General features: G+C 56.0%; 11 protein-coding genes across 11 annotated transcripts; 7 read left to right on the top strand and 4 right to left on the bottom strand.

Moving 5' to 3' along the window:
• Positions 1-975: 975 nt before the first annotated feature.
• CORC01_01886 (uncharacterized protein) lies at positions 976-1,719 on the top strand (the record flags this gene model as incomplete). The annotated part of the gene is made up of 1 exon (XM_022613539.1): positions 976-1,719. The coding sequence occupies one exon, from the start codon at positions 976-978 to the stop codon at positions 1,717-1,719; it is 744 nt and encodes a 247-aa protein (XP_022479923.1).
• A 147-nt stretch (positions 1,720-1,866) lies between these two features.
• On the top strand, positions 1,867-2,202 carry CORC01_01885 (uncharacterized protein; the record flags this gene model as incomplete). Its single annotated transcript, XM_022613538.1, has 1 exon — positions 1,867-2,202. The coding sequence occupies one exon, from the start codon at positions 1,867-1,869 to the stop codon at positions 2,200-2,202; it is 336 nt and encodes a 111-aa protein (XP_022479922.1).
• A 572-nt stretch (positions 2,203-2,774) lies between these two features.
• Positions 2,775-5,677, top strand: CORC01_01884 (glycosyl hydrolase family 3 N terminal domain-containing protein; the record flags this gene model as incomplete). The annotated part of the gene is made up of 5 exons (XM_022613537.1): positions 2,775-3,027; positions 3,143-3,365; positions 3,431-3,624; positions 3,677-3,765; positions 3,812-5,677. 5 exons carry the CDS (start codon positions 2,775-2,777, stop codon positions 5,675-5,677), a joined length of 2,625 nt encoding a protein of 874 aa, XP_022479921.1.
• A 425-nt stretch (positions 5,678-6,102) lies between these two features.
• On the bottom strand, positions 6,103-8,023 carry CORC01_01883 (uncharacterized protein; the record flags this gene model as incomplete). The annotated part of the gene is made up of 2 exons (XM_022613536.1): positions 6,103-7,228; positions 7,938-8,023. The coding sequence occupies 2 exons, from the start codon at positions 8,021-8,023 to the stop codon at positions 6,103-6,105; spliced, it is 1,212 nt and encodes a 403-aa protein (XP_022479920.1).
• Positions 8,024-8,230: 207 nt separating this feature from the next.
• CORC01_01882 (ribosomal protein L34) lies at positions 8,231-8,695 on the bottom strand (the record flags this gene model as incomplete). The annotated part of the gene is made up of 2 exons (XM_022613535.1): positions 8,231-8,543; positions 8,601-8,695. The coding sequence occupies 2 exons, from the start codon at positions 8,693-8,695 to the stop codon at positions 8,231-8,233; spliced, it is 408 nt and encodes a 135-aa protein (XP_022479919.1).
• A 460-nt stretch (positions 8,696-9,155) lies between these two features.
• Positions 9,156-10,574, top strand: CORC01_01881 (peptidase family M48; the record flags this gene model as incomplete). The annotated part of the gene is made up of 2 exons (XM_022613534.1): positions 9,156-10,100; positions 10,155-10,574. The coding sequence occupies 2 exons, from the start codon at positions 9,156-9,158 to the stop codon at positions 10,572-10,574; spliced, it is 1,365 nt and encodes a 454-aa protein (XP_022479918.1).
• Positions 10,575-10,780: 206 nt separating this feature from the next.
• Positions 10,781-11,209, bottom strand: CORC01_01880 (uncharacterized protein; the record flags this gene model as incomplete). The annotated part of the gene is made up of 4 exons (XM_022613533.1): positions 10,781-10,864; positions 10,919-11,049; positions 11,106-11,118; positions 11,174-11,209. 4 exons carry the CDS (start codon positions 11,207-11,209, stop codon positions 10,781-10,783), a joined length of 264 nt encoding a protein of 87 aa, XP_022479917.1.
• A 648-nt stretch (positions 11,210-11,857) lies between these two features.
• Positions 11,858-12,541, top strand: CORC01_01879 (60S ribosomal protein L38; the record flags this gene model as incomplete). Its single annotated transcript, XM_022613532.1, has 4 exons — positions 11,858-11,887; positions 11,976-12,009; positions 12,183-12,311; positions 12,486-12,541. 4 exons carry the CDS (start codon positions 11,858-11,860, stop codon positions 12,539-12,541), a joined length of 249 nt encoding a protein of 82 aa, XP_022479916.1.
• A 497-nt stretch (positions 12,542-13,038) lies between these two features.
• CORC01_01878 (uncharacterized protein) lies at positions 13,039-13,836 on the bottom strand (the record flags this gene model as incomplete). Its single annotated transcript, XM_022613531.1, has 1 exon — positions 13,039-13,836. One exon carries the CDS (start codon positions 13,834-13,836, stop codon positions 13,039-13,041), a length of 798 nt encoding a protein of 265 aa, XP_022479915.1.
• A 3,778-nt stretch (positions 13,837-17,614) lies between these two features.
• CORC01_01877 (mevalonate kinase) lies at positions 17,615-19,187 on the top strand (the record flags this gene model as incomplete). The annotated part of the gene is made up of 2 exons (XM_022613530.1): positions 17,615-17,824; positions 17,904-19,187. 2 exons carry the CDS (start codon positions 17,615-17,617, stop codon positions 19,185-19,187), a joined length of 1,494 nt encoding a protein of 497 aa, XP_022479914.1.
• A 470-nt stretch (positions 19,188-19,657) lies between these two features.
• CORC01_01876 (prenyltransferase alpha subunit) lies at positions 19,658-21,526 on the top strand (the record flags this gene model as incomplete). Its single annotated transcript, XM_022613529.1, has 2 exons — positions 19,658-20,525; positions 20,649-21,526. 2 exons carry the CDS (start codon positions 19,658-19,660, stop codon positions 21,524-21,526), a joined length of 1,746 nt encoding a protein of 581 aa, XP_022479913.1.
• Between the last annotated feature and the right edge of the window lie 22 nt (positions 21,527-21,548).

The raw sequence follows: 21,548 nt of genomic DNA, 5'->3' as shown, positions 1-21,548 counted from the left end.
TGAACGGCACCGGGCCAGGGTGGTGATGGATAATTCCCACTTCTGTTGGGCTCTGTCGAAACAATTGCGTCCGAATAGGAAGAAGTTGATATTGAAACTGGCCGACTAGTCCTTGTCCAAACGAACTGGTGGTCCATTGCGGTCGGCCGTCTCTGGAAGAAGGCCGCGGGCCCCCGGACCAGCTCCCTGGACGAGGCCCGCAAGAGCCCAACAAAATGCTACAATGTGGTCTGGTGCGGGTTCGATTTTTCCCATCAGTATTGAAAAGTCGTAAGTCGAAAGCCCTGTTGACATTTAAACCTTTGGGATTTTTGTGCGGTGATACGCAGCCCTCGAAGGTGGAGTGCCGCTTTCGAGGCCTCACGCGGACGACTGTCATGGTCCGTCTCTCCTATTCGAGAATGGAGCTCGGACGAGCAGAGCAGTTAAGGCTCCAAAGCATCGCGCCTGAGTGGCCAGCGTCAGGTACCGGGTTCAACCAAGAGTTTCATTGGCAAAGAGTTTGCGAAGAAGGAAGACATGTGGATGTGATTGAAGACGGGAAGATGCAGCTGAGATGGGTGGCAGATGCAACACAAAAGTGACCAAAGGTGAGATGGAGGTGGGATGAAGGCGCCTGGGTTACGTTCTGCTGGTTCCTGATAGTTCCCCCTGGTTCCTGCTGCTTACTATGGTAGTAGAGCTGAACCTCGCAGCTTCAATTGGTTGGCGTCTCTGTGCGGCAGGTGCAGCTTCCTTCGCTCTGACAGCACATGCTGTGCCGACCTCCAACCTCCAAGCTCCGTCCACCGTCCACCAGTTATCGTCGGTTTGTCTCTTCTTCCTTCTGGTACCTGTTGATCAGATGTCGACGCAGCAACGCGGGGTTGAGACATTCTAGAAAGAGCACAGGCTGCCACTGCGGAATCCGCGCGCTCACGAGACCTCCTCGTAGCCCTCCTCCGTCTCTTGATTTCTTGGTTCGATACAACCTCGATGCCTCCCTCCCACGGGCTCCCAGCGACGTTGCAGCCATCAGCTACGACACATCGGACACAACCACACATCTCATTCAGCTGCCAACTTCCCTTCTTCGAACCGACATTTGGCGTCGTTATTCTTCACCCCAAGGTTGCCGTTCATGCCGTGCCGCTTCCACGGTCCATGTCGTTTGATGGAATACTGTTTTCCCGTGCAGAACATGAGCCGGAATCTGTGCTCTGTCATCCCTGTCCCCTGCTCCCTGCTGCTCCCTGTTCCTCAATCCTCGCCGCTGGGCCGAGGTTGGGATTTCCGACGAGTCTACACACCCCAACTGGTAGGTGCCCAGCTCAAGTGACAGTAGGCCCGTCCCAGATTATTTATACATCCATTCCGTATGCTACTTCTCGTACTCTAACCCACCCTATCTATGAACCCTATTTAGGCCAAAGACTCCACTGTCACTTGAGCACGTATTATCGTGCACGGTTCTCCCAGGTTAACAGGGGATGCGCATTGTCAGCTTGTCGCATCACTCCTCTTCACTTGCGCGATTCCCAATCTCAACTACGCCCTAGACCCGATATGGTGGACACAACAGAGGCTTCTTGGGTATCACGAGGGCAGTTCTGTACCACCATTCTAACGGCGCACACACCCATTTGCATGCTGCATATGCACCTATTCAAGGAAATCAACGTCTGCGGCCTGCCAGTGACCTACGCGCGCAATGCACCGCACCGCCCGGCCCTTATCTGACAGCTCCCCCCGCGTCGGAGCCGAGCCGGACGAGCAGTCTTTGACAGTTTACTGGCCGGTCGCAGCTCGCCAGGCATTGCCGCATTTCCACCAAGCGCCCACCCTGCACGTAACAACCTAGAAGGGAGATCTTTACATCCATTTTGCATGTCACCTCTGATCGGATATATTGACAGTTGCGGTCCTCATCGCCGTCTCTTCGACCTTTTGGGCCTTTTGGGCCTTTTGGGCCTCGGTCGTGGGTCTTCTTCACGGCTTAATCTTGTGATATCCACCGCTCCTCTCAACCGGAGTCAACGCCCGCGCAGAAAGCCCGACTCAGAACTGTCACTTTTCCCGGGGACTTGCGAATGCCGTCGCTTAACTCCAAGTCCCAGGTTCCCACCCACCAACTCCCGTCTGAGGCGAGGCGGTCTCGGTTGCCAATCTGGTACGACACCGATTCCATACCAGCTAACCACCAGACCACAGTACAGGTTATAGAATCTCGTCAGGGTGCCATTTTCCCCGCCTTCCACTGACTTATCGCTGGCGCTGTCGTAGCAAACCACATTTTGTCTACGCGACATGTCGATCGGCCACTCTAACACTCTTATTTGACAAGCATAGGCTCGAACAGACCAGCCCAGCTGTCCAAAGGGAGCACCACACAACCTTGATTTGTTGCAATATTTCCTCTTTGCTAATGCTCTTGGACCCTTCCGGTAGCTATCAGGGCATCATGAGCCGTCAGGTATGGCTGCATCCCTGCAGTCACTAGAGTCCATGGAGCTGCTAAGCGCCTCGTCTGTTGTCACTTGGCTTCTATACCACGCGGGCTTAATGAGCCCGTGATTGGAGTGTATAGGTAGCCATCATGAGAGGTGAGAACTACCACTAGTAGGTCAGGCTTCCCATGCGTAGTATATAAGATTGTGGTGGTGCTCGCGACGCCCGTAGTCTCTGTAGCTCTTGTTCGTCCGCTTGTCTTGACTTAGCTCTTTCGTGACCTATACCATTGGTTCAAGCCAAGCCTGCAGTAGCCTTGCGGTAACGAGACGAATCAAACCCCCGCCATGGCGAGCACATTCTCTATCAAGTCCCTAGCCATAACCATCCTCGCCAGTCAGGTCTCGTCTAGCGACGGCGCCGTGATATCAGTGAGATCCGATGTACCTGCCGGATATGTCGCCGCGCCCTACTATCCAGCGCCGTACGGCGGCTGGGCCTCGGACTGGACAGACAGCTACAGAAGAGCGAAAGCCGTGGTCGATACAATGACGCTGGCTGAAAAGACCAACATCACCTCCGGAACTGGAATCTACATGGGTGAGTCTCGAGTTGTGGGCGATGTCGTGAAACTTGTTCGACTAACACGTCCAGGGTACAATCGTTGCCACGAACATGATCAACTCATGCTAACCATATCCAAGCCGTTGCGTAGGAAACTCTGGCAGCGCTCTCCGTGTCGGATTCCCTCAGCTATGCCTCGCAGACTCGGCACACGGCCTCCGTCAAGCCGACAACGTGACGGTGTTCCCGTCCGGAATTACGACGGGCGCCACCTTTGACAAGGACTTGATGTACGCTCGCGGTGTTGCCATAGGCAAGGAGTTCCGAGGCAAAGGCGCCAATGTCTACTTGGGACCGAGCGTGGGCCCCATAGGGTTTGTTCCAACCTCGATGAAGTATATCTGATCACGTCGGCCAGGCAAGCTAACCATACCACCAGTCGAAAGCCCCGAGGCGGTCGAAACTGGGAGGGCTTCGGGGTCGATCCTGCGCTGCAGGGTAAGGCTGTTGCCCTGACGATCAAGGGCGTCCAGGAGCAGGGCGTCATCGCCACGATCAAGCATCTCATAGGTAACGAACAGGAGATGTATCGCATGTACAACCCTCTACAGCAGGGCTACAGTTCCAACATTGGTAAGCCATGGTCAAAAAGGACGGTACTTGGTCCGTTGACTAACAATGAAAGATGACCGAACGCTACATGAGCTGTACCTGTGGCCTTTTGCGGATGGTATACACGCTGGCGTAGGTTCCGTGATGACGGCCTACAACGCGGTATGTATTTTGGACATATTGATGAGAAGCATGCTGACACAAACAGGTCAACGGTTCGGCATGCAGCCAGAACAGCTACCTCATTAACGGCATTCTGAAAGATGAGCTCGGATTTCAAGGCTTCGTCATGAGCGACTGGTTGTCGCACATGTCCGGCGTCGGCTCCGCCCTCGCAGGTCTGGACTTCAACGCCCCAGGCGACCAGCAAGTTCCTCTGACGGGCTACAGCTACTGGATGTACGACCTCACGAGGGCGGTGCTGAACGGATCCGTCCCCGTGGATCGGATCAACGATATGGCCACCAGAGTTCTGGCGAGCTGGTACCAGATGGGCCAGGACCAGGGCTTTCCTGCTCTCAACTTCGCCACGGGAACTCGCAACCGGGTGGGAGATTTCTACCCGGCAGCCTTCCCCTTTTCTCCCAGCGGTGTCGTCAACGAGATGGTCCAGGTCCAGGAGGACCACTACCTCGTGGCCAGGCAGATCGCGCAGGAGGCCATCACACTGCTCAAGAACAACGGCAGTCTCTTGCCCATCGCCACATCGGCGTCGATCAAAGTCTTTGGCACCGACGCCCAGACGAACCCTGACGGTCCAAACGCTTGTGCCGATCGATCCTGCAACAAGGGCCTGCTCGGCATTGGCTGGGGCTCGGGAACGGTTGACTACGTTTACTTGGACGATCCCATCACTGCTTTCAAGAAGAGAGCCAGCAACGTGACGTACTACAACACCGACTCCTTCCCATCGGTGCCGGCCCCGACCGCGGATGACGTAGCGTTTGTGTTCATCACCTCAGATTCTGGGGAGAATTCGTACGTTGTAGAAGGCAACAACGGAGACCGCAGCGCGTCCGGTCTTGACGCCTGGCACAACGGCAACAAGCTGGTCCAGGACGCCGCTGCAAAGTATCAAAATGTCGTGGTTGTCATTCACTCCGTCGGGCCGATCCTCGTAGACGCGTGGATCGACCTTCCCAGCGTAAAGTCCGTCCTGGTCGCCCATCTCCCCGGCCAGGAGGCGGGCGAGTCCCTCGCCAACGTCGTCTTTGGTGTAGCTTCCCCATCCGGCCACCTCCCCTACAGCATGACACACCAAGAGTCTGACCTCCCGGCATCTGTGACCCAGCTTGTCGGCGGCTCCCTCGGCCAACCCCAAGACACCTTCTCCGAGGGCCTCTACATCGACTACCGCTACCTCAACAAAAACGGCATCAAGCCGCGCTTCGCCTTCGGCCACGGGCTGAGCTACACTGCCTTCTCCTACGCCGGCGCGACCATCAGCTCCGTGACGCCCCTGAGCGCTTCTCCGCCGGCCCGCCCGGCGAAGCAGGGCATCCTGACCTATACCGCCCCCATTCCCGACTGGACCGAGGGCGTTGTGCCTGCGGGGTTCAACAAGATCTTCCGATACATCTACTCCTGGTGCACAGAGTCCGAGGCCAAGGACGCCGTCGCCGCCTCCAAGACCGAGACGTACCCGTACCCGGAGGGGTACAGCACGACCCAGAAACCGGGACCCCCCGCCGGCGGCGCCCAGGGCGGGAACCCGGCTCTCTTTGACGTTGTATTTTCCCTGTCGGTCAGTGTGACGAACACGGGCACCAAGTACTCGGGTAAGGCCTCCGCGCAGGCGTACGTGCAGTTCCCCGGCGGCGGGCCCGAGACGCCGGTGATTCAGCTGCGCGACTTTGCCAAGACGAAGAACCTGGCGCCTGGGGAGATTACTACCGTGACGTTGCAGCTGACGAGGCGGGATCTGAGTGTTTGGGACGTCGTCAGCCAGAATTGGGTTGTGCCGAATCCCGCGGGGCGGTACAAGATTTGGGTCGGGGAGGCGAGTGATAAGCTGTTTTTGGCGTGCTATACGGACACCAAGACGTGCGAGGGTGGTTTGGCTAGTCCTGTTTGATATCTTCTTCTGGGCATGGCGTATCTTTCTTAACTCTCTTTAATATCAAGTGATGTGCCAGGGGTTGGTTTGTCGGTGTCAACTGCTTACAAACATATGGACATCAAGTTTTCTCGAGCAGCGGCGTTGACGGTGCATTGGATGGAGCTTAGCTGTCAATCTTTCGGCTTCGATCAGGCAAGTATCTCAGTCTAGTAATACAGGTGGTATCTCTCTCGCTACTACAGTCACAAAGCGGTTCCCAGACCTGCGAGAAATGCAATACGAGGAGTTCAACCAACCCTAGCCAAGCATCATGACCATACCCTTCCTAAGGTAGTGGCATCAATCCCCGTCTTCTTCCCCAGCGTATCCTCCTTATTGAAAGCATACTTTTCCCGGTCCGCGCTCAACTACGACGTCATTTCAAGATCATCCCCGCTAATCTACCCACCCGACTTGTATGCCGCCGAAGCAGCCGCCCAGCCCCAAGGGTCCCCCTCGTCGTCGTCGATATTCTCGAGAAGGGCCTTGAGATGGGGCACGCCTTTCAGGGTGATGCCGTGCTTCTTGGCGTACGAGGCGACGTAGCTGTCACAGTCGTTGGCTATAAAAGGGAAAGGCCGCTTCCAGGACACTTTGTACGTTATTACCTCGTCCGCGAGGAGAAAGTCGCGGAAGCTGTTGACGGCTTTAATCATGCCCGTCATGATGCCTTCGCACTCGAGGCGGGCGAGAAAGGCGAGGAAGAGGTTGCTAATGAGCTTTGCCGTCTGGTCGCATAACCCGCCGCCGTCAGCCCTTTGCGTTGTTTGGTCAGTTGTAACTGACCGCATCCCGATGAAGAAGAAAGAGGACACTCCATGTCCCGTAATGTAGATGGTAAAGTCGCCGCCGGAGAGGTACCAGATAAAGGGACACATCGCCTCACAGATAACACACTGCTCCCGCCAGTTCCCCTTGACCTCCTCGTAATTGAAAACGAGGTCCAGGAGGACCTGCAGCGTGCCGAAGGCGCTGTGGTCGTTGTACGCGGACATGTCGAAGCTGTCAGGGGCGCGAACCTGGCAGTGGATCTGCTGGTTCACGAGCTTATAGAAGCCGGCCTTGGTGATCACGTAGGGGACGCCCGGTTGCTCGGCGGCGGGCTTCGCGCAGAGGCACGTCTTGTCGCTGTCGCACTTGGGCGTGGGCTGCTTCTCGACGACTCTGAGGTCATCGTCCTCGTCCTCGTCATCTGTATTCTTGGTCTCGCCCTTGCCTTTGCCGTTGTTCTCGTCCTCCTCGACTTTCGTTTTGTCTCTGAGCTCGCTCAGCTCCTCGTGGTCTTCGTCCTCATATCCGTTATTCTCGTTATCGTCCGAGTCATTGCCGTGCCTGTTTTCAAAAGGACAACTGACTATGTACTCGAACGCATATTCAACCTCGTCAAAGACCGCTTTGTAGTCATGGTCAGCGTTACGCGGCGCTGAGACGGCCGACCAGCTGGTGCTCTTGGCAGACCAGAGGTGGTTATCACGGTCGTCACCGGCAGATGTAGAGGCGGAGGCGGAGGCAGAGACCTCTATGCCACTATGGAATGCCAAAAGTTGGGAGCTCCAGCAAGGAGTTCTTTTCTTTTACCACCGGACGCACGCAGAACGCGTTGAGCTGAATATGACAAAATGTTGATTTGCCCCGTGAATCCCGCATCCCTGACCGCGTCGAATCATGTGAATAGGTCAAGATAACGTCTGGTTCCTTTTTCTCAGTGTTCCCCTGATACAGCCAGAAGTCATTCGGCAGACCTCAAGAAGACTTTTAAAAGTCTGATAGACAGGTCCGGGAAAGCTCGTGAGATGGCCAAGGTAGTTTTGCGGAAATAAAAAGGTCTGGCTTGATTCGGGGCAGCACCGGCATTCATCAACTTTCACCCTTTCATCCCTCGGAACACTTGACAGGGATATCTTGGAGGAGGTACATCACATGAAATGTTGTTTCTGAGTAGACGCTGGGAAGTGTGAGGGAGAAGTGTACACCAGGGAGTCCAAGAGCTCATCATCTGAGATGGTGGAATGGACAGACCCAAATACCCGTGTTTGCTGCACATCCGTCGTGGTCAAGAGCATGCGGTTGAGCGCATCTCATGGCAAGAACACTTAGCTGTTTGTCCTAAGCACTGAGAACCACAGCTCGGGGTTGGCCTCAATGGACGCCTGCCGCTTTCGAAACCAAGGGACAAAACGACGACTTTCCGTGCATGGAGCAAACCCGCACAACGTCGCAGATGCCAGCAACCAACCTCATAGCCCCTTGCCGGCTGCTACCGCAGAACTCAACGGTCGATGATGTGACACCCACTGGGGAATTGTTATACACTGGTTTCATATTGATACATATTGCACACTACCTCACTCGGAGGCCCTAATGTTTGAGTCTTTCTTTGAGCCAAGCTCGGCTACACCATCCCTCAATACTGGCCCAACATTCGATAAGAACTTTTCTTTTGACGATCGGGTCTTCCTGTCCCCGATCTGCGGCGATGGCTTCTTCTCCTTGAACGGTGCTCGTAGCATCTCTGCTCCCACCCCAAAATCAGACACCGAGCTTGGTGCGGCCCTTCTGGCGCCTTCGGGCAATAATCTTGCGTCCGTCCTTGGTCTTCATGCGGGAAACGAAGCCATGTCTGCGCTTCTGAATCAGGCGAGTGTTTCGGTTCATGGTGTTGCGAGGACCGCAGCGAAGCTGCATTGCGCCTAGGGCAGGGTGCTCTGTGATGGCGCTCGTGGGGACCAAGTCGGCGGCGCCGTCGGCGGTCGAGGGAGTGAACGGCGTGGCATTCGGCCGGCGGAAGGCGGATGTGAGAGGTGTGATGGACGGACGCAACGAGGGGAAGGAGGAGAACGTCCTGTGCAGGTATCGGTCAGGTGCTTGCTCTTCAGCCTCTGAGGGAGTTGGGGTTCACCTTTGTGAGAGCGACTGAGTGATGACGCGAACCGGCTGAGTGGTCGGGCGGGAGAGGAAGCCCTTCGCCAGGCTCGTAATGGGTTGGCGCATCATCTTGGCGACAATTGTGTGGTGGTCGTCGAGCGGCGTGAAGCTCGGTATATCGCTATCGCCGGCTCGAGATTTCGCGGAAGACTTTCCTGCGACTCGACGGATGTTCCCGCAGGTCATGCACCAAACGGGGTTCGGCCGTTCGGACGAGGCTTCGTCTGCACGTTAGACATTGCATGAGGCGGGTGTTTCAGCCAATTAAAGTTGGGGTAAGCTGGCATGCTCGTAGCCAATGATCGACCCTGCCGGCAGCCGCAAGCCCCGAACCCGCACCATTGTTCCCCCACTTGGTTCGCCGGCTCACTGTGGACAGCTTGCATGAGCTAAGCTGCCAGACCCAGCCAGCTTGCGACAAGGTCCGGAGCCTAGCCCTGCTTCTTTCCCGCTTCAATCCCAACATCTCCATTCCTGTCCCTCCTTTGCAACCCCTCCGGAATCCGAAGAAAAGTGAAGAGAGGCAAAAATGGATTTCCTTCAACGCCTCGCGCGGTTCTTGGACCGACCCCTCTTCCCATGGAAGCGTCTCATCCTCGGCTTCTCCGTCGGCCAATTCGTCTTCGAGAGTCTACTCTCGCTGCGCCAGTACCAGGTCCTCAAGAACACCAAGCCCCCCAAGGTCCTCGAACAGGAAGTCTCCCAGGAAGTTTTCGACAAGTCTCAAGCCTACGGTCGCGCCAAAGCGGAATTCGGTTTCATCAGCGGTCTCTGGGGTCAGATCCAGAACATTGCTTTTATCCAATTCGACGTCCTCCCCAAGCTCTGGTCATGGTCCGGTAACCTGCTGCTGAAGTTCGCGCCGGCGCGCTTCACCGGCGAGATATCCCAGTCCATCGTCTTCGTCCTCGCCTTCATCATGATCCAACAGGTCCTCTCGCTGCCCACCTCCATCTACCAGACCTTTGTGCTGGAGGAGAAGTTTGGCTTCAACAAGCAAACGCCCAAGCTCTTCATCACCGACATGATCAAGTCCCAGCTGCTCGCCTTCATTATCGCTCCCCCGATTCTCGCCGGTTTCCTCTCCATTGTGAAGAAGACGGGCAATCAATTCTTCTTCTACCTTTGGGCGTTCGCCGCTGGCCTGCAAGTCTTCATGATCACCATCTATCCGGTCGCCATCCTGCCCCTGTTCAACAAGCTGTCGCCTTTGGAAGAGGGCGACTTGAAGAACGGCGTCGAGAGCCTCGCCAAGAGCCTGAACTTTCCCCTCCACGAGCTCTATGTCATTGACGGAAGCAAGCGAAGCGCCCACAGCAACGCCTACTTCTTTGGTCTCCCCTGGAAGAAGCACATTGTCATCTATGACACCCTCATCGAGAAGAGCGAGACGCAGGAGGTTGTTGCCGTCTTGGCCCACGAGCTTGGCCACTGGAGTCTCGGCCACACCACGCGTCTCTTTGGCATCTCTCAGGTACGTTTCTGCGGTGAACCGACGTCCCGCGTTCAGCTACTAACCACACAATAGGCCCACTTCCTCTACATCTTTGCTCTCTTTTCCGTCTTCATCAGCAATAACTCCCTGTACGCCGACTTTGGTTTCCTCAAGGAGCATCCCATCATCATAGGCTTCATCCTCTTCTCCGATGCGCTTTCCCCCATGGATACTGTGGTCAAGCTGCTTATGAACATTTTGAGCCGCAAGTACGAATTCCAGGCGGACGCCTTTGCTCAGAAGCTCGGATACTCGGCGGAGCTCGCTAGATCCCTCCTCAAGCTTCAGATCCAGAACCTCAGCTCTATGGACGCCGACTGGATGTACGCGACCTACCACTTCTCTCACCCGCACTTGTCGGAGCGTCTCAATGCGCTCAACTGGAAATCCACGGGCAAGGTCACACAGGAGGAACCAACCGTCGGCAAGACCTCAGGAAGAGATGAGTTGTGAGGGTTTGAATGAATAGAGTGCTTGTTTCTTCACAAGCATTATCGGGGCCCAAGCTCCATCAAATCTTTGTAATACTACTCGGCGACCTAATGAACGACGGGATGGTGATTCCTCCATCGAGGAAGCAAATGGAATAAACTTTCCAAACCTTCAACAAAGGTCGTTCAATTTGCCACGTTTCCTCCAGCAGAGCCAACTTCCAGGGCTCACCGTCTCGGGGCTCTCATGTTGGCCAACACTCTAGCCAGCAATTCCTCCCTCGTATCGTTGTCTTGTGGGAACAGGTTTCGCTATTATACACGTAAGTAAAGAATGACTGAGACGGAAACAAGTGCTGCAAATACCGCCGCGAGCCATCTTCTCATCTCCTCCCTGGTCCAGTCTTCAGGGTTGCCTGTGGGATCTGGTCCCGCGGGGAACATGTCGCCGCCGTAGATGGCCCACACAGCCACGGCTGTGACTAAGCCACCGAATGCTGTGGTGATGGTCAGCGGTCCCTTCTCTAGCTAGAAGTAGCACTCCGATGCTCACCAAGTACCGCATTCTGTACGAGTTGTCAGCAGGAGTGATCAAATGCAAGCGTACTAGAAACTACCAACCCTGGATCTCATGGCATTGTCTAGTGGTGTAGGCATCGTGTCTAAATGTGGCGGTGCAATGGCCGAGTGTCTCGTGCAACAGATGGCCAGAACCTCAGGTTTCTGACAATGGGAAACAAGGCGCCGTATAAATACCAGTAACGGACAAGAGCAACGGGGACCTCTTTTGGCAACGTGTTATGCAACGTGTTCGTACAAGCTGGATAAAGTAGAAGCGTCGTCAACCCACGCCAAGATACAGGCCGAGGTGTCCAGCGCCACGTCTGCCCGAGAGCTTCAGGGGTGACGCGTGCCACAGTGACGTCCCCTCTGAAGAGGTGTTGCTTCTGCCTGTGGCACACGCAGACACTGTGGGGAGGCATCCGTGGATGGGGGTGACCCGACGGGGCCCGACCCCACTCCATCGGCCATCGGTGTGGTCGGTGACAAATCCCCCGACGGGGTCAACGACCCAGTTGCAGCCCACCCCGATAAGATAAGGTTGAACCTCGCGAGATGCAACTGTCTCTTGCCGGCTGGAAACTGGAAATGGCCCGTGCGTTCTGTCGCTGCCAGGGGTCCATCCCACAAAATCAATTTTCCATCCAAAAAAGCCCACGAAAGTCTCACGACAGCAACCACTCAATCCGACCAGACCAGACCCCCTCCTCGTTGTCGCCAATCCCCCCGAAAAATACCGCCAAGATGCCTCGCGAAATCGGTGATATCAAGCAGGTACGTCGCTGGAAGCGTTGGAAACATTGAATTGCTGTTCCTCGGAATTTTCTCTAGGAAACTCGACTAACAATTGCTGTCGCTGTAGTTCATTGAGATTGCCCGGAGAAAGGACGCTTCCTGTATGCTGAAATAGCCCACCCCCTACCACTATGACCACCCGAACCAGGCTCGACGAGAAAAAGCGAACTTGTTCGTTCGTACGAATGAATGAAACCTCGAGATTTGGAGAAATATGGAACAAACTAGAAAAAGGACGGCATTTCTAACGTGTGTGTGTGTGTCCCCATTATAGCCGCTCGCATCAAGAAGAGCACCAAGAACTCCCAGATCAAGTTCAAGGTCCGCTGCCAGCGCCACCTGTACACCCTCGTCCTCAAGGACTCCGACAAGGCCGAGAAGCTCAAGCAGTCCCTCCCCCCTCGTACGTATTGTCACGTTTTCTCAATCCAGCTTTTGGCGCAGTCTCTTGTTTCCTGTGCTCTTCTCTTTTTGCGGACTCCCCGTTCGCAGGGGAAGAGAGAGAAGTGCAGAAAACTGGAACGTCAAAAGTTTTGCGAATAGGGGAACTTGATGCTAATCGCCATATACTCTAAAGAGCTCCAGATCAAGGACGTCCCCAAGAAGAACCCCAAGGGCAAGTCCTCCGCGTAAGGGATCTCCGCCAAACTTCGAAAAAATCGTCAAAAACTAGCTCGATGGGAGAGAGGAAGGAAAACGCATGAGTAGCCTGTCATGAGGTCAATGGAATGAAATCTTCTTTTGTTCCCCCCTCGGTTCTTTGTTTCGTGGGGCCATTGGCCGGTTGGTCCATTGGGGGAAAAATGAAAATTTGGAGCGCAGTGTTGTTCTCTCGTTCTTTTGTCCTTCTCGGAAGAGATTGTATGGAACGGGAGACACAAACCGTGTCACCACATATATGGCGTCGAGGGATATCCTAGGCAATTGCGAGATTAGATGGAGACTGTCAACATCGTTGCTAGTCAAACAACTTCCGCCAATGAAGAGACCACTGAACAAACAAAGACTGCCACTAATCGTACCCTTCTTTCCCTGACGGCTATGCTCCCCTCTTGCAAACCAGACAAGACTCGTACCATTCCCGAGGTGATGTACCTCCTCAACGCCAGGCGTGTGCCTCAGTAGGCACCTCACATGATCCGCTGGTAGTGCCAAATGTCCGTCCCCGTCACGAACTCCTGAATGCCAGCCCACTCCTTGAAGCCCTCATGCTGTGCAATTGCCTTGTGCTGCTCCACGGTGTCCCAGCCGCAGTACATGACAAACTCCTCGAGGTCCTCGGCGGCCTTTTCGATTCTCCAGCCGCCGCGGACGGGGAACGGCTTCGACGACTCCTCGACGACCCATTTGGCCTCGGCATATTTCTTGACAAACTCCTCCTTCCGCTCCGCTCGCACCCCGAATCGCCCAACGCTGAGCACCGGCGCCGTCAGGAGGGAGGGCGGCTCGTCTTGCGCCTTCTTCTTACTCTCTGCTTTGCTCTCTTCCTCGGGTGCCGGCGCTTCCGGTTCCTTGTCCTTGGACTCAGTCTCTGCTCCCGCGGCACCTCCCGCAGTCTCTGACGGTGCCGCCTGCGCCGAGGTGGGCTTTGCAAAGACGGGCGCGTCGACGTGGAAAAATAGCACGCTCCGTGGGCCCTCAAAGTGAATATGCGGCGTCAGCTTGGCCATGACGTTCTGGTTCTCGGGCGACGCGATCCACTCCCCGTGTGCTTGCGGCGAGTCCCACTGCGCCGCCAGGAGGATCACGCTCGGGTCCTCGACCTGCTGGAGGATGGCAGTACCGCGGTCTATCCGGGTCGGCGGCAGGCCGGGCTTCTGGCGCAGGACCCAGGTGTCCTGGACGGTCTGGCAGTAGTCCATGAGCTCCTTGAGCTCTTCAGTGAGGGGTTCCTTGAACTGAAGGAGGGCGAACTCCGTCACGGCCATTGTGTGAGCTTGCTGTTTGTGACGGCGAGCGAATAGGGCTAGGATTATGGAGATTGAGACCTCGAGTTGAAGACGGCAATTCCGGGGTTCGCGGGGTCAGCGGGAAGCTCCTCGCGCGGGGGTCGGTGCGGGCCGGGGATAGGACAAGGGTACTTTCGAGCTTGAATGAATACAGAGAAATAGGGGGGGACCTCTCTCTGCTCGAGATGATGTCTCGGGAAGAATATCAGGCCTTGGTAAAGATGTTGTATTTTCTATTCGCTCACGCCAGGATCGGAGCACCCGAGGAGATTATGGAGTGCGAAGCCCACATGGCGGGGCAGCGAGGCTGCAGGACGATATCGATGCAGGACGAGTGACGCTGACGCCCGGCAAGTTGCGGCACAGACGCGACGGTCCTAGGCTACCTAGTGCAGGAGCCGATAGCTTAGTGATAGGCTCAAATGTGTGCCAGCCTAAGCTGATATGCATTGTTCTTCCGTCTGGAGAGGCCAAGCAAGCTTGTTCGTCCCCTCAATGCTATGATTTGGCTGGACGATTACCCCGCCGTTGCAGTAGTGAGCTTTCCCCTGTGGATTATACTTTCTCCCTCTTTGTGGCACTTGAAGGTTCCAAGTCGTTCACAGTCCAACGCAAGATTGCAATCCGTTGCTCGAGCTAAGTCGCAATACCAAGGAATCGGCTCACACGGCCCGTTGAAGTAGACAAGGACTGGCAAAGTCGGCATCTCGAAGCTTGCTGCGGGCAAGCTTCCACCTAGGATGGACTCGAATGAGGTAAAATTGTCAGTCAGCCTCATTTTAGTAGCCCAAGATACCTCAAAGCGGACAATCGCAGACAGGCTATTCTTATACCCGCATGCGATCCTCAGGATGTTGCGTTACGCGCGGCGAGGCCATCCGCAGTGGTGATATTCCCTGCCATATTTCTCTGTGAGTTGCGGCTGCTACATTCGAAATATGCGCTTGAAGCACTGGCAAGCCAAGAATCCGACGGGACTCATCGCCGACATCTGTTCCTGCCAAGCGTTTGCTTGTTTCTGGCTATCGTCATCGACAAGTCTCCTCAGGTGAGGAGACAGACCCGCAAATGCACTGCGCAGTCTGCGCCTCGATCGTCGAGCTGGAAGCTCCTGAGTCCCCGGCGAGGGACCGAACGGCAAGGTATCGATAAGCCAACCTCCGTGGGTTCCGCAACCTGTGCCCATCCCTGGCGCCTATTGCCTGCCGGCAATAATGAATGTCTGATGGGAAAAACGGCGTTCCAGCGCACGGCCGCTGCGTTTCTCAGAGAGCGATTGGAACAACGCGGGCTGGTATCGAGATGACCTACCCAAGCCTCGTTGTGCTGCGGCGATGCATACCGTTTTCCCACCCGAGACACGGAGCTGTCAAAAGGTGGAGTTGTCACGAATAGAGAGACAGGAAGGCTTCGTGTGACGGAATCCCGTGTCTTGTTGCGGCTGCTCTCCCTTTCATTGAAAATCAGGACTGCTGTATTGCACCACTGCCTCGAGCCTGGATTCTTTCTCTGTGGCATCCGCGGTGGAAGCTTCAGTCATTGGTTGCGTGAACGCATATCGAGTCCATGATCGGTGCTGTTGGTCGCATCGGACTGCCCACGTTGTTCAGAGGCTCATGGCCGGGGTACATTGCCCAAGCGGACGCCCTTGAAGCAGACCAGTGCTACCTTGAAGCAGACCAGTGCTACCACAGCCCCTCCCTCGTACGAATAGAGGCATCAGACGAAACGAAGCTTGATCACACCAATAGCGACATCGCTGGCGATCTGGAGTCGTCATCAGATAGGCGGACCGGCTTTCTGGCATTTCTGGCCTATCCTTGCCCAATAACTGCCGTCGTAAGCTCGAAGCCACGCCGTAGCTCACCACAGGCCAGCTCCTCGACGGTGGCTAGGATGCGTTTCGGTCTCCCGAAGCTGTTGCCTAGTGATGCGAAATGTTTGCGTTGTTCTATTTGCAGTGTGGTGTTTGTTAGACTGGAACTGATGAGATTGAATCGAGAGACTTGTTTCAGACGGCTTCAAAAGGAGAAACTACGTTTCCAGGCAAAAGAAGTATCACGCAGCCAGTCAGCATCTAATCTGACTTTCGAAAGAGGGGTCGACGAAGCTGATATCCAGGACCAGTGAGATGGCTCGAGAGCTCTCAGCAGTCAGCTTCGCATGCGAAACGTCAGTCTCGAGCAGCTGGGCGCTGTAGGTGGCGCTGTCAAAGGTTCCTGTCGCCCAACTTGAGGTGTGCAAGTGAGATCCCCCACCATCAGGGCTGTGCAAGAGAGGTACTGTGTGAGGTACTTTTCCCAATGCTGCGTGCCATGTACGAAGTACCTTTACCACATAATAGCCAAGGGAAGAGGCAGGTCGCTATCGATGGTCGCCCTCCCTTAGCTGCAGCGACCCCTGTTAACACAATCGGGTGCTTGCCGGGAAACTGCCCACCAGGCCGGGAACATCATCAGGGGACAGGAAGAGCGAGCCAATGGGCAGGCAGCCCAAGGAGTGGTGTTGGCACGGGGAGGTGCCACAGGAAAGCAAGGTACAGGCGAGCCTGGCGAGGCACGGTACCTGGCAACTGGGAAAAGGACCATGTCGGACGTGTCCGTTGGCTGTGAATTATTATCCGTTGATTACAACTTTACAAGTGAGCGTAATGAGTGTATGACTGGCAAGGCAACATCGTCATCCATGGTCAGGCGCCCTACGGCAGCATAAGGTGGCCCTTACTGTGTGAGGCTAGCGAGTGCATTTCGAGGACATCATCGTGCTTCTCCGGACTCGCGTTTCGTCCCAAGTCCCAACAAGACCTGCAGCGTACCAAAGGGCTTCCACAAGTTCCATCGAGCTTGCAGCTTCCAAAGGTTTTCTTGTGGCTGGACAACCGGCACGGGACTGGAAACATTCCACCCCCAGACTGGGACCCCCGTTCGCCCGCATGGCATCTAAATCAAGTCTCACTTGCGATACGGTTCCTCTCATTCCTGCCCGTTACGAAGAGACGGAGGAGACGGCAAGCACGTCTGCCCCTCCGTCTTTGAGGATATCCGTGCAGTTCTCTTGCAAGTACTCCTGCCACACCATACATCGCGAAGACCACCTCAAGGTAGTACTGTGTGGGTGAGTTAGGCACGCTACTGGCCTTACCCTTTTTCTCATCGTCTTTCCTTGTTAGGGACCCAGTTCCTCGCTCCGTGACCCGTCATCACCGTCTCCTTGTCCATGTCCATGTCAAGCTCCAGCGCAACCCCATCCACCCCCCGGAACCTGGGAAAGCTAAATTGCCTAACTGAATTCAGCGTCCCATCCTCTCATCCTCTAATAAAACTGCTTGTATTATTGTATTACCAACTCGCCTGACCACAGCTACTCGGTTTGCTCCTGTCTTCTCTTCTCTCACGCGCCGCTGATCGTCACCCGCTTCCGCTTCTGCCTCTCTTCTCTCGCTCTCTCCCAACACCTTTTTCCTGCTTCACCACCCTCACTCTCTCTCCACCACTTGCGCCGGCACCCGCCCACCTCCTCCAGCCTTCCATCACGACCCATCTTGCAGCATTTGCCTCGATTCGCTCTGCTAGCGCCAGCACCCACCGATTGACCCCTCAAATCACCACCCATTCGACACCCCCAGACGACCCTGACAGTCGGGTTATGTGGTGCCTCTAGCACGGCTCTCTGACAGCTGCACGATAATAACGACTCTCCTTCTGCTCTTCACATCGACCACGCTTCAATCCGACTGCACCAACGAGCAACGCGTCACATGGCTGTCTTTGCTCCAGAAACGAGAAACGGGGCCGACAGCATTGCCATCAATGGCATACCCCCCGCCGCCTATGTAAACGGCAACAGCAACTTGGCACATCGTCTCAAAATGGAACGCAAGCAGTCTACTCCCATGATGCCTGCTTTCATGGTTTCTGCACCGGGAAAAGTCATTGTCTTTGGAGAGCACGCTGTAGTTCACGGCAAGGTACGTTCCGGCGCAAAACCTCCTTTTCCCCTGCATCAACATGGCGCCAACCATGTACTGACCCATGCCGGTCCAACAGGCCGCCATCGCCGCCGCCATCTCGTTGCGATCATACCTCCTCGTGACCTCTCTCTCCAAGTCGAGGAGAACAGTCTCGCTCCGCTTCCCAGATATCGACCTGCAACACACATGGAATATCGACGACCTGCCGTGGGCGACCTTCCAGCACCCCTCAAAAAAGAAGTCCTACTATGACCTAGTGACAGAGCTTGACCCGGACCTAGTCGCAGCTATCCAGCCAAATCTCGCAGAAGTATCACCACACAAATCTGACGAAGTGCGAAAAGTGCACCAAAATTCGGCCTCGGCCTTCTTGTACATCTTCCTATCGCTGGGCCACCAATCTTTTACAGGATGCCTCTACACTCTACGATCAACGATCCCCATCGGCGCCGGTCTTGGCAGCAGCGCGTCCATCGCCGTCTGTCTGGCGGCGGCTCTTCTCCTGCAGTTGCGCACATTGTCGGGCCCACACCCAGATCAGCCCCCTGACGAGGCCAGGTTGCAGGTGGAGAGAATCAACAGGTGGGCATTTGTGTGCGAGATGTGCATACATGGCAATCCTTCGGGGGTGGACAACACCGTAGCGACTCAGGGTAAGGCAGTGGTTTTCCAGCGGACAAATTACAGCAAGCCCCCGGCCGTGCGACCGCTCTGGGACTTCCCTGAGCTCCCCCTTCTCCTCGTCGATACGAAACAGGCAAAGTCGACGGCCTTTGAAGTAGCCAAGGTCGGCAAGCTGAAGAAGACGCATCCGGAGCTTGTCGGCAGCATTCTGGACGCCATCGACAAGGTTACGGTTGCAGCAGACACTCTGATCGGAAATGACAACTTCGACAACGAGGAGGAAGAAAGTCTGCGAAAGGTGGGAGAGCTGATGACTATCAACCACGGATTGCTGGTCTCTTTGGGAGTGTCCCACCCGCGTCTTGAGCGTATAAGAGAGTTGGTGGATCACGAAGGCATTGGATGGACGAAGCTGACCGGCGCGGGCGGCGGCGGTTGCTCCATCACTCTGCTGAAACCTGACGTGCCCAAGGACAAGCTCGGACGGCTGGAGACTCAGCTGGAAGAAGAAGGCTACGAAAAGTTTGAGACAACCCTCGGCGGTGACGGCGTTGGCGTGCTCTGGCCCGCAGTCCTCAAGAACGGAATGGACGAAGATAATGAAGGAGGCATGGAAATCGACCAAGAGAGTTTCCTCAACGCCGACGGCAACGAGGGCGTCGAGAAGCTGGTGGGTGTTCACGGGGGCGTAGGCGAGCGAGAGGGCTGGAAGTTCTGGCGGGTTGAGAGTCACTGACGAGAGTGCGACAAGCTTCAATCTGCTTCAACACAATCTTTTTTCAACCGGCTGTGCCAGGGCTCAAAGCTGAGAAGATTTCTTGGCTACATTGGGTTATTTGCCATACGACATGATAATATGAGGAGGAGAAGGGAACGCTTGGTTGCGGCTTCATGTATCTATTTTAATCGGCGCTGAGAGCTTAGAAGTCCACCTTGCGGTGCTAAAATTAATGCTTCGTTGATTGAATACGTAAGCGACCTCTTGATTGACACTGCCGCCAGAGTGATGCATCCTCAGTTGCGATTGTCTTGGACCTCGGCGTGTTCCAAAGTTTTGTCTTGGGCCAAGAAATCCCGAGCGTTTTATCGTTCGTCCAAGGGCTTCCCGTGGTGGGGTAGTGGTCGTTGGAGAGCATTTTCCACGGGTCAAGGCAGTCTGATCTCGCTGCCGGCTCACCCCCGCCATAAACCAAGCCAACCGCAGACATGCCCGCCAAATCCAAGGTCAGCTCCAAGTCCAAGGAAGCTGAGAGCAAGAGTATGTTGGCATCGGCTGTTTCCCTTGTTATCGGGTCATACAGCTCCCTCTGGACCCTCCTCGTCGCTCACTACCTCTGGTGCCGAGCTTTCCTCCTCCCGTATGCTGACTTAAGCCCTCCTGACACAGGCAAGCAAACACCACCCGCCGCTCAAGCCCAAGCCCAAGAACCACCAAAGACGGTCAACGAGCGCTCCCTCCACCGCTTCTACCAGACGAACCCGCACGAGCGAAAGCGAGAGGAGGCCGGAGGACTGCACAGCTTGACCCCCGCGGAGCGACAGGCCTGGGTTAACGCGAGCCTTGTACGCCGCGTCGCGAGCAAGGAGATCTGCCTCAACAACAAGGCGGAGCGCGAGTTCTGGAAGCAGGTCAACCGCGAGAGCCCGCCCATCCGCCGCCTCCACCGGCAAAAGACGGAAAACGGCGCCGCCGCCGTCGTCTACGACTGGGGCAAGGACAAGAACGGCCGCGACGTGGGCGAGTACTCGCTCGAGCAGTTTGCCGCGCGCGCCGCCAAGCAAGCGCAGCTCACCGCGCTCGAGATCCTGCACCGAAGGTTCCTCCAGCGGAGGGAGTTTGCCAAGGCCGGAGTCGCGGATGCCACCACGGGCAAGGTCGAGGAGATTTCGCGACACGATATTCAGGAGGAGACGCAGAGACGGCGGGAGATGTCGGCCATCAGGAAGGAGCTTTACGGCGACAAGATGGGACCCTACGCCACAGACCCAGAGTGGGACGACGTCGTGCCCATTCCCGCCGAGGAGCCCGAGGGCGCGCTGGCTACGATTGCTTATCCGGAGGACTACGCAGAGGGTAAATAATTCACATCTCTCTCTCACTTTGTGTGTGTGTATGTGTGTCTGCAAGTTTGGCTGCAAGCTGCTGGTGCATTTCCGGGGAGAGCCTCGTTTTCCACTGACACCGTGTGTCCTCCAGTCATGAGCTATCTCCGCGCCGTCATGGTGGCCGAGGAATACAGCCCGCGATGCCTCCGACTCACAGAGCACGTCATCTCCATGAACCCGGCACACTACACCGTCTGGCTTTACCGTTTCAAAATCGTCCAGGCCCTCGAGATCCCCCTCGTCGACGAAATCGAGTGGCTCAACGAGGTTTCGCTCGAGCACATCAAGAATTACCAGATCTGGCACCACCGCCAGCTGCTGCTGGACCACTACTACGAGAGCATAAAGGCGACGCCGGACGAGGTGAAGCGCTTCGCCCGGTCCGAGACCGAGTTCCTCACGCGCATGCTCGAGGAGGACACCAAGAATTACCACGTCTGGAGCTACCGGCAGTACCTTGTGCGCAAGCTGGGGCTGTGGAACCTGCAGGAGCTGCTGTCGACGCAGAATTGGATCGAAGAGGACGTGCGCAACAACTCGGCGTGGTCGCACCGCTTCTTCCTCGTCTTTAACGACGCAGCCAAGTCGACTGCGGGCTCGCACGCGACGGAGCACGATCCCAAGGTGCCCGCCGATGTCATCGACCGCGAGATCAGGTACGTCGAGGAGAAGACGCTGCTGGCGCCGCAGAACCAGGCGGCGTGGAATTACCTGCGCGGCGTGCTGGTCAAGGGCGGGCGCAAGCTCGAGACGGTCGAGGCGTTTGCGGGGCAGTTTGTCAAGAATGTGGGCGAGGGAGAGGATGAGGAGGAGGTGCGCAGCAGCCACGCGCTCGATTTCTTGGCTGAGGTGTTGGCGGAGAAGGGGCAGAAGGAGGAGGCGTCCAAGTACCTCGACCGGCTTGCGGCCAAGTGGGATCCTGTGAGGGCGGGATACTGGAAGTACCGCAAGCAGCAGCTTGGGGCGTGAGAGTGTGGTTGTTACCAATTGG

This window comes from Colletotrichum orchidophilum (genome assembly GCF_001831195.1).
Source record: "Colletotrichum orchidophilum strain IMI 309357 chromosome Unknown Scaffold_10.1, whole genome shotgun sequence".
NCBI lineage: Eukaryota > Fungi > Ascomycota > Sordariomycetes > Glomerellales > Glomerellaceae > Colletotrichum > Colletotrichum orchidophilum.
The sequence above is the reverse complement of the archived record's forward strand: the minus strand, read 5'-3'. Positions and strand labels throughout refer to the sequence as shown.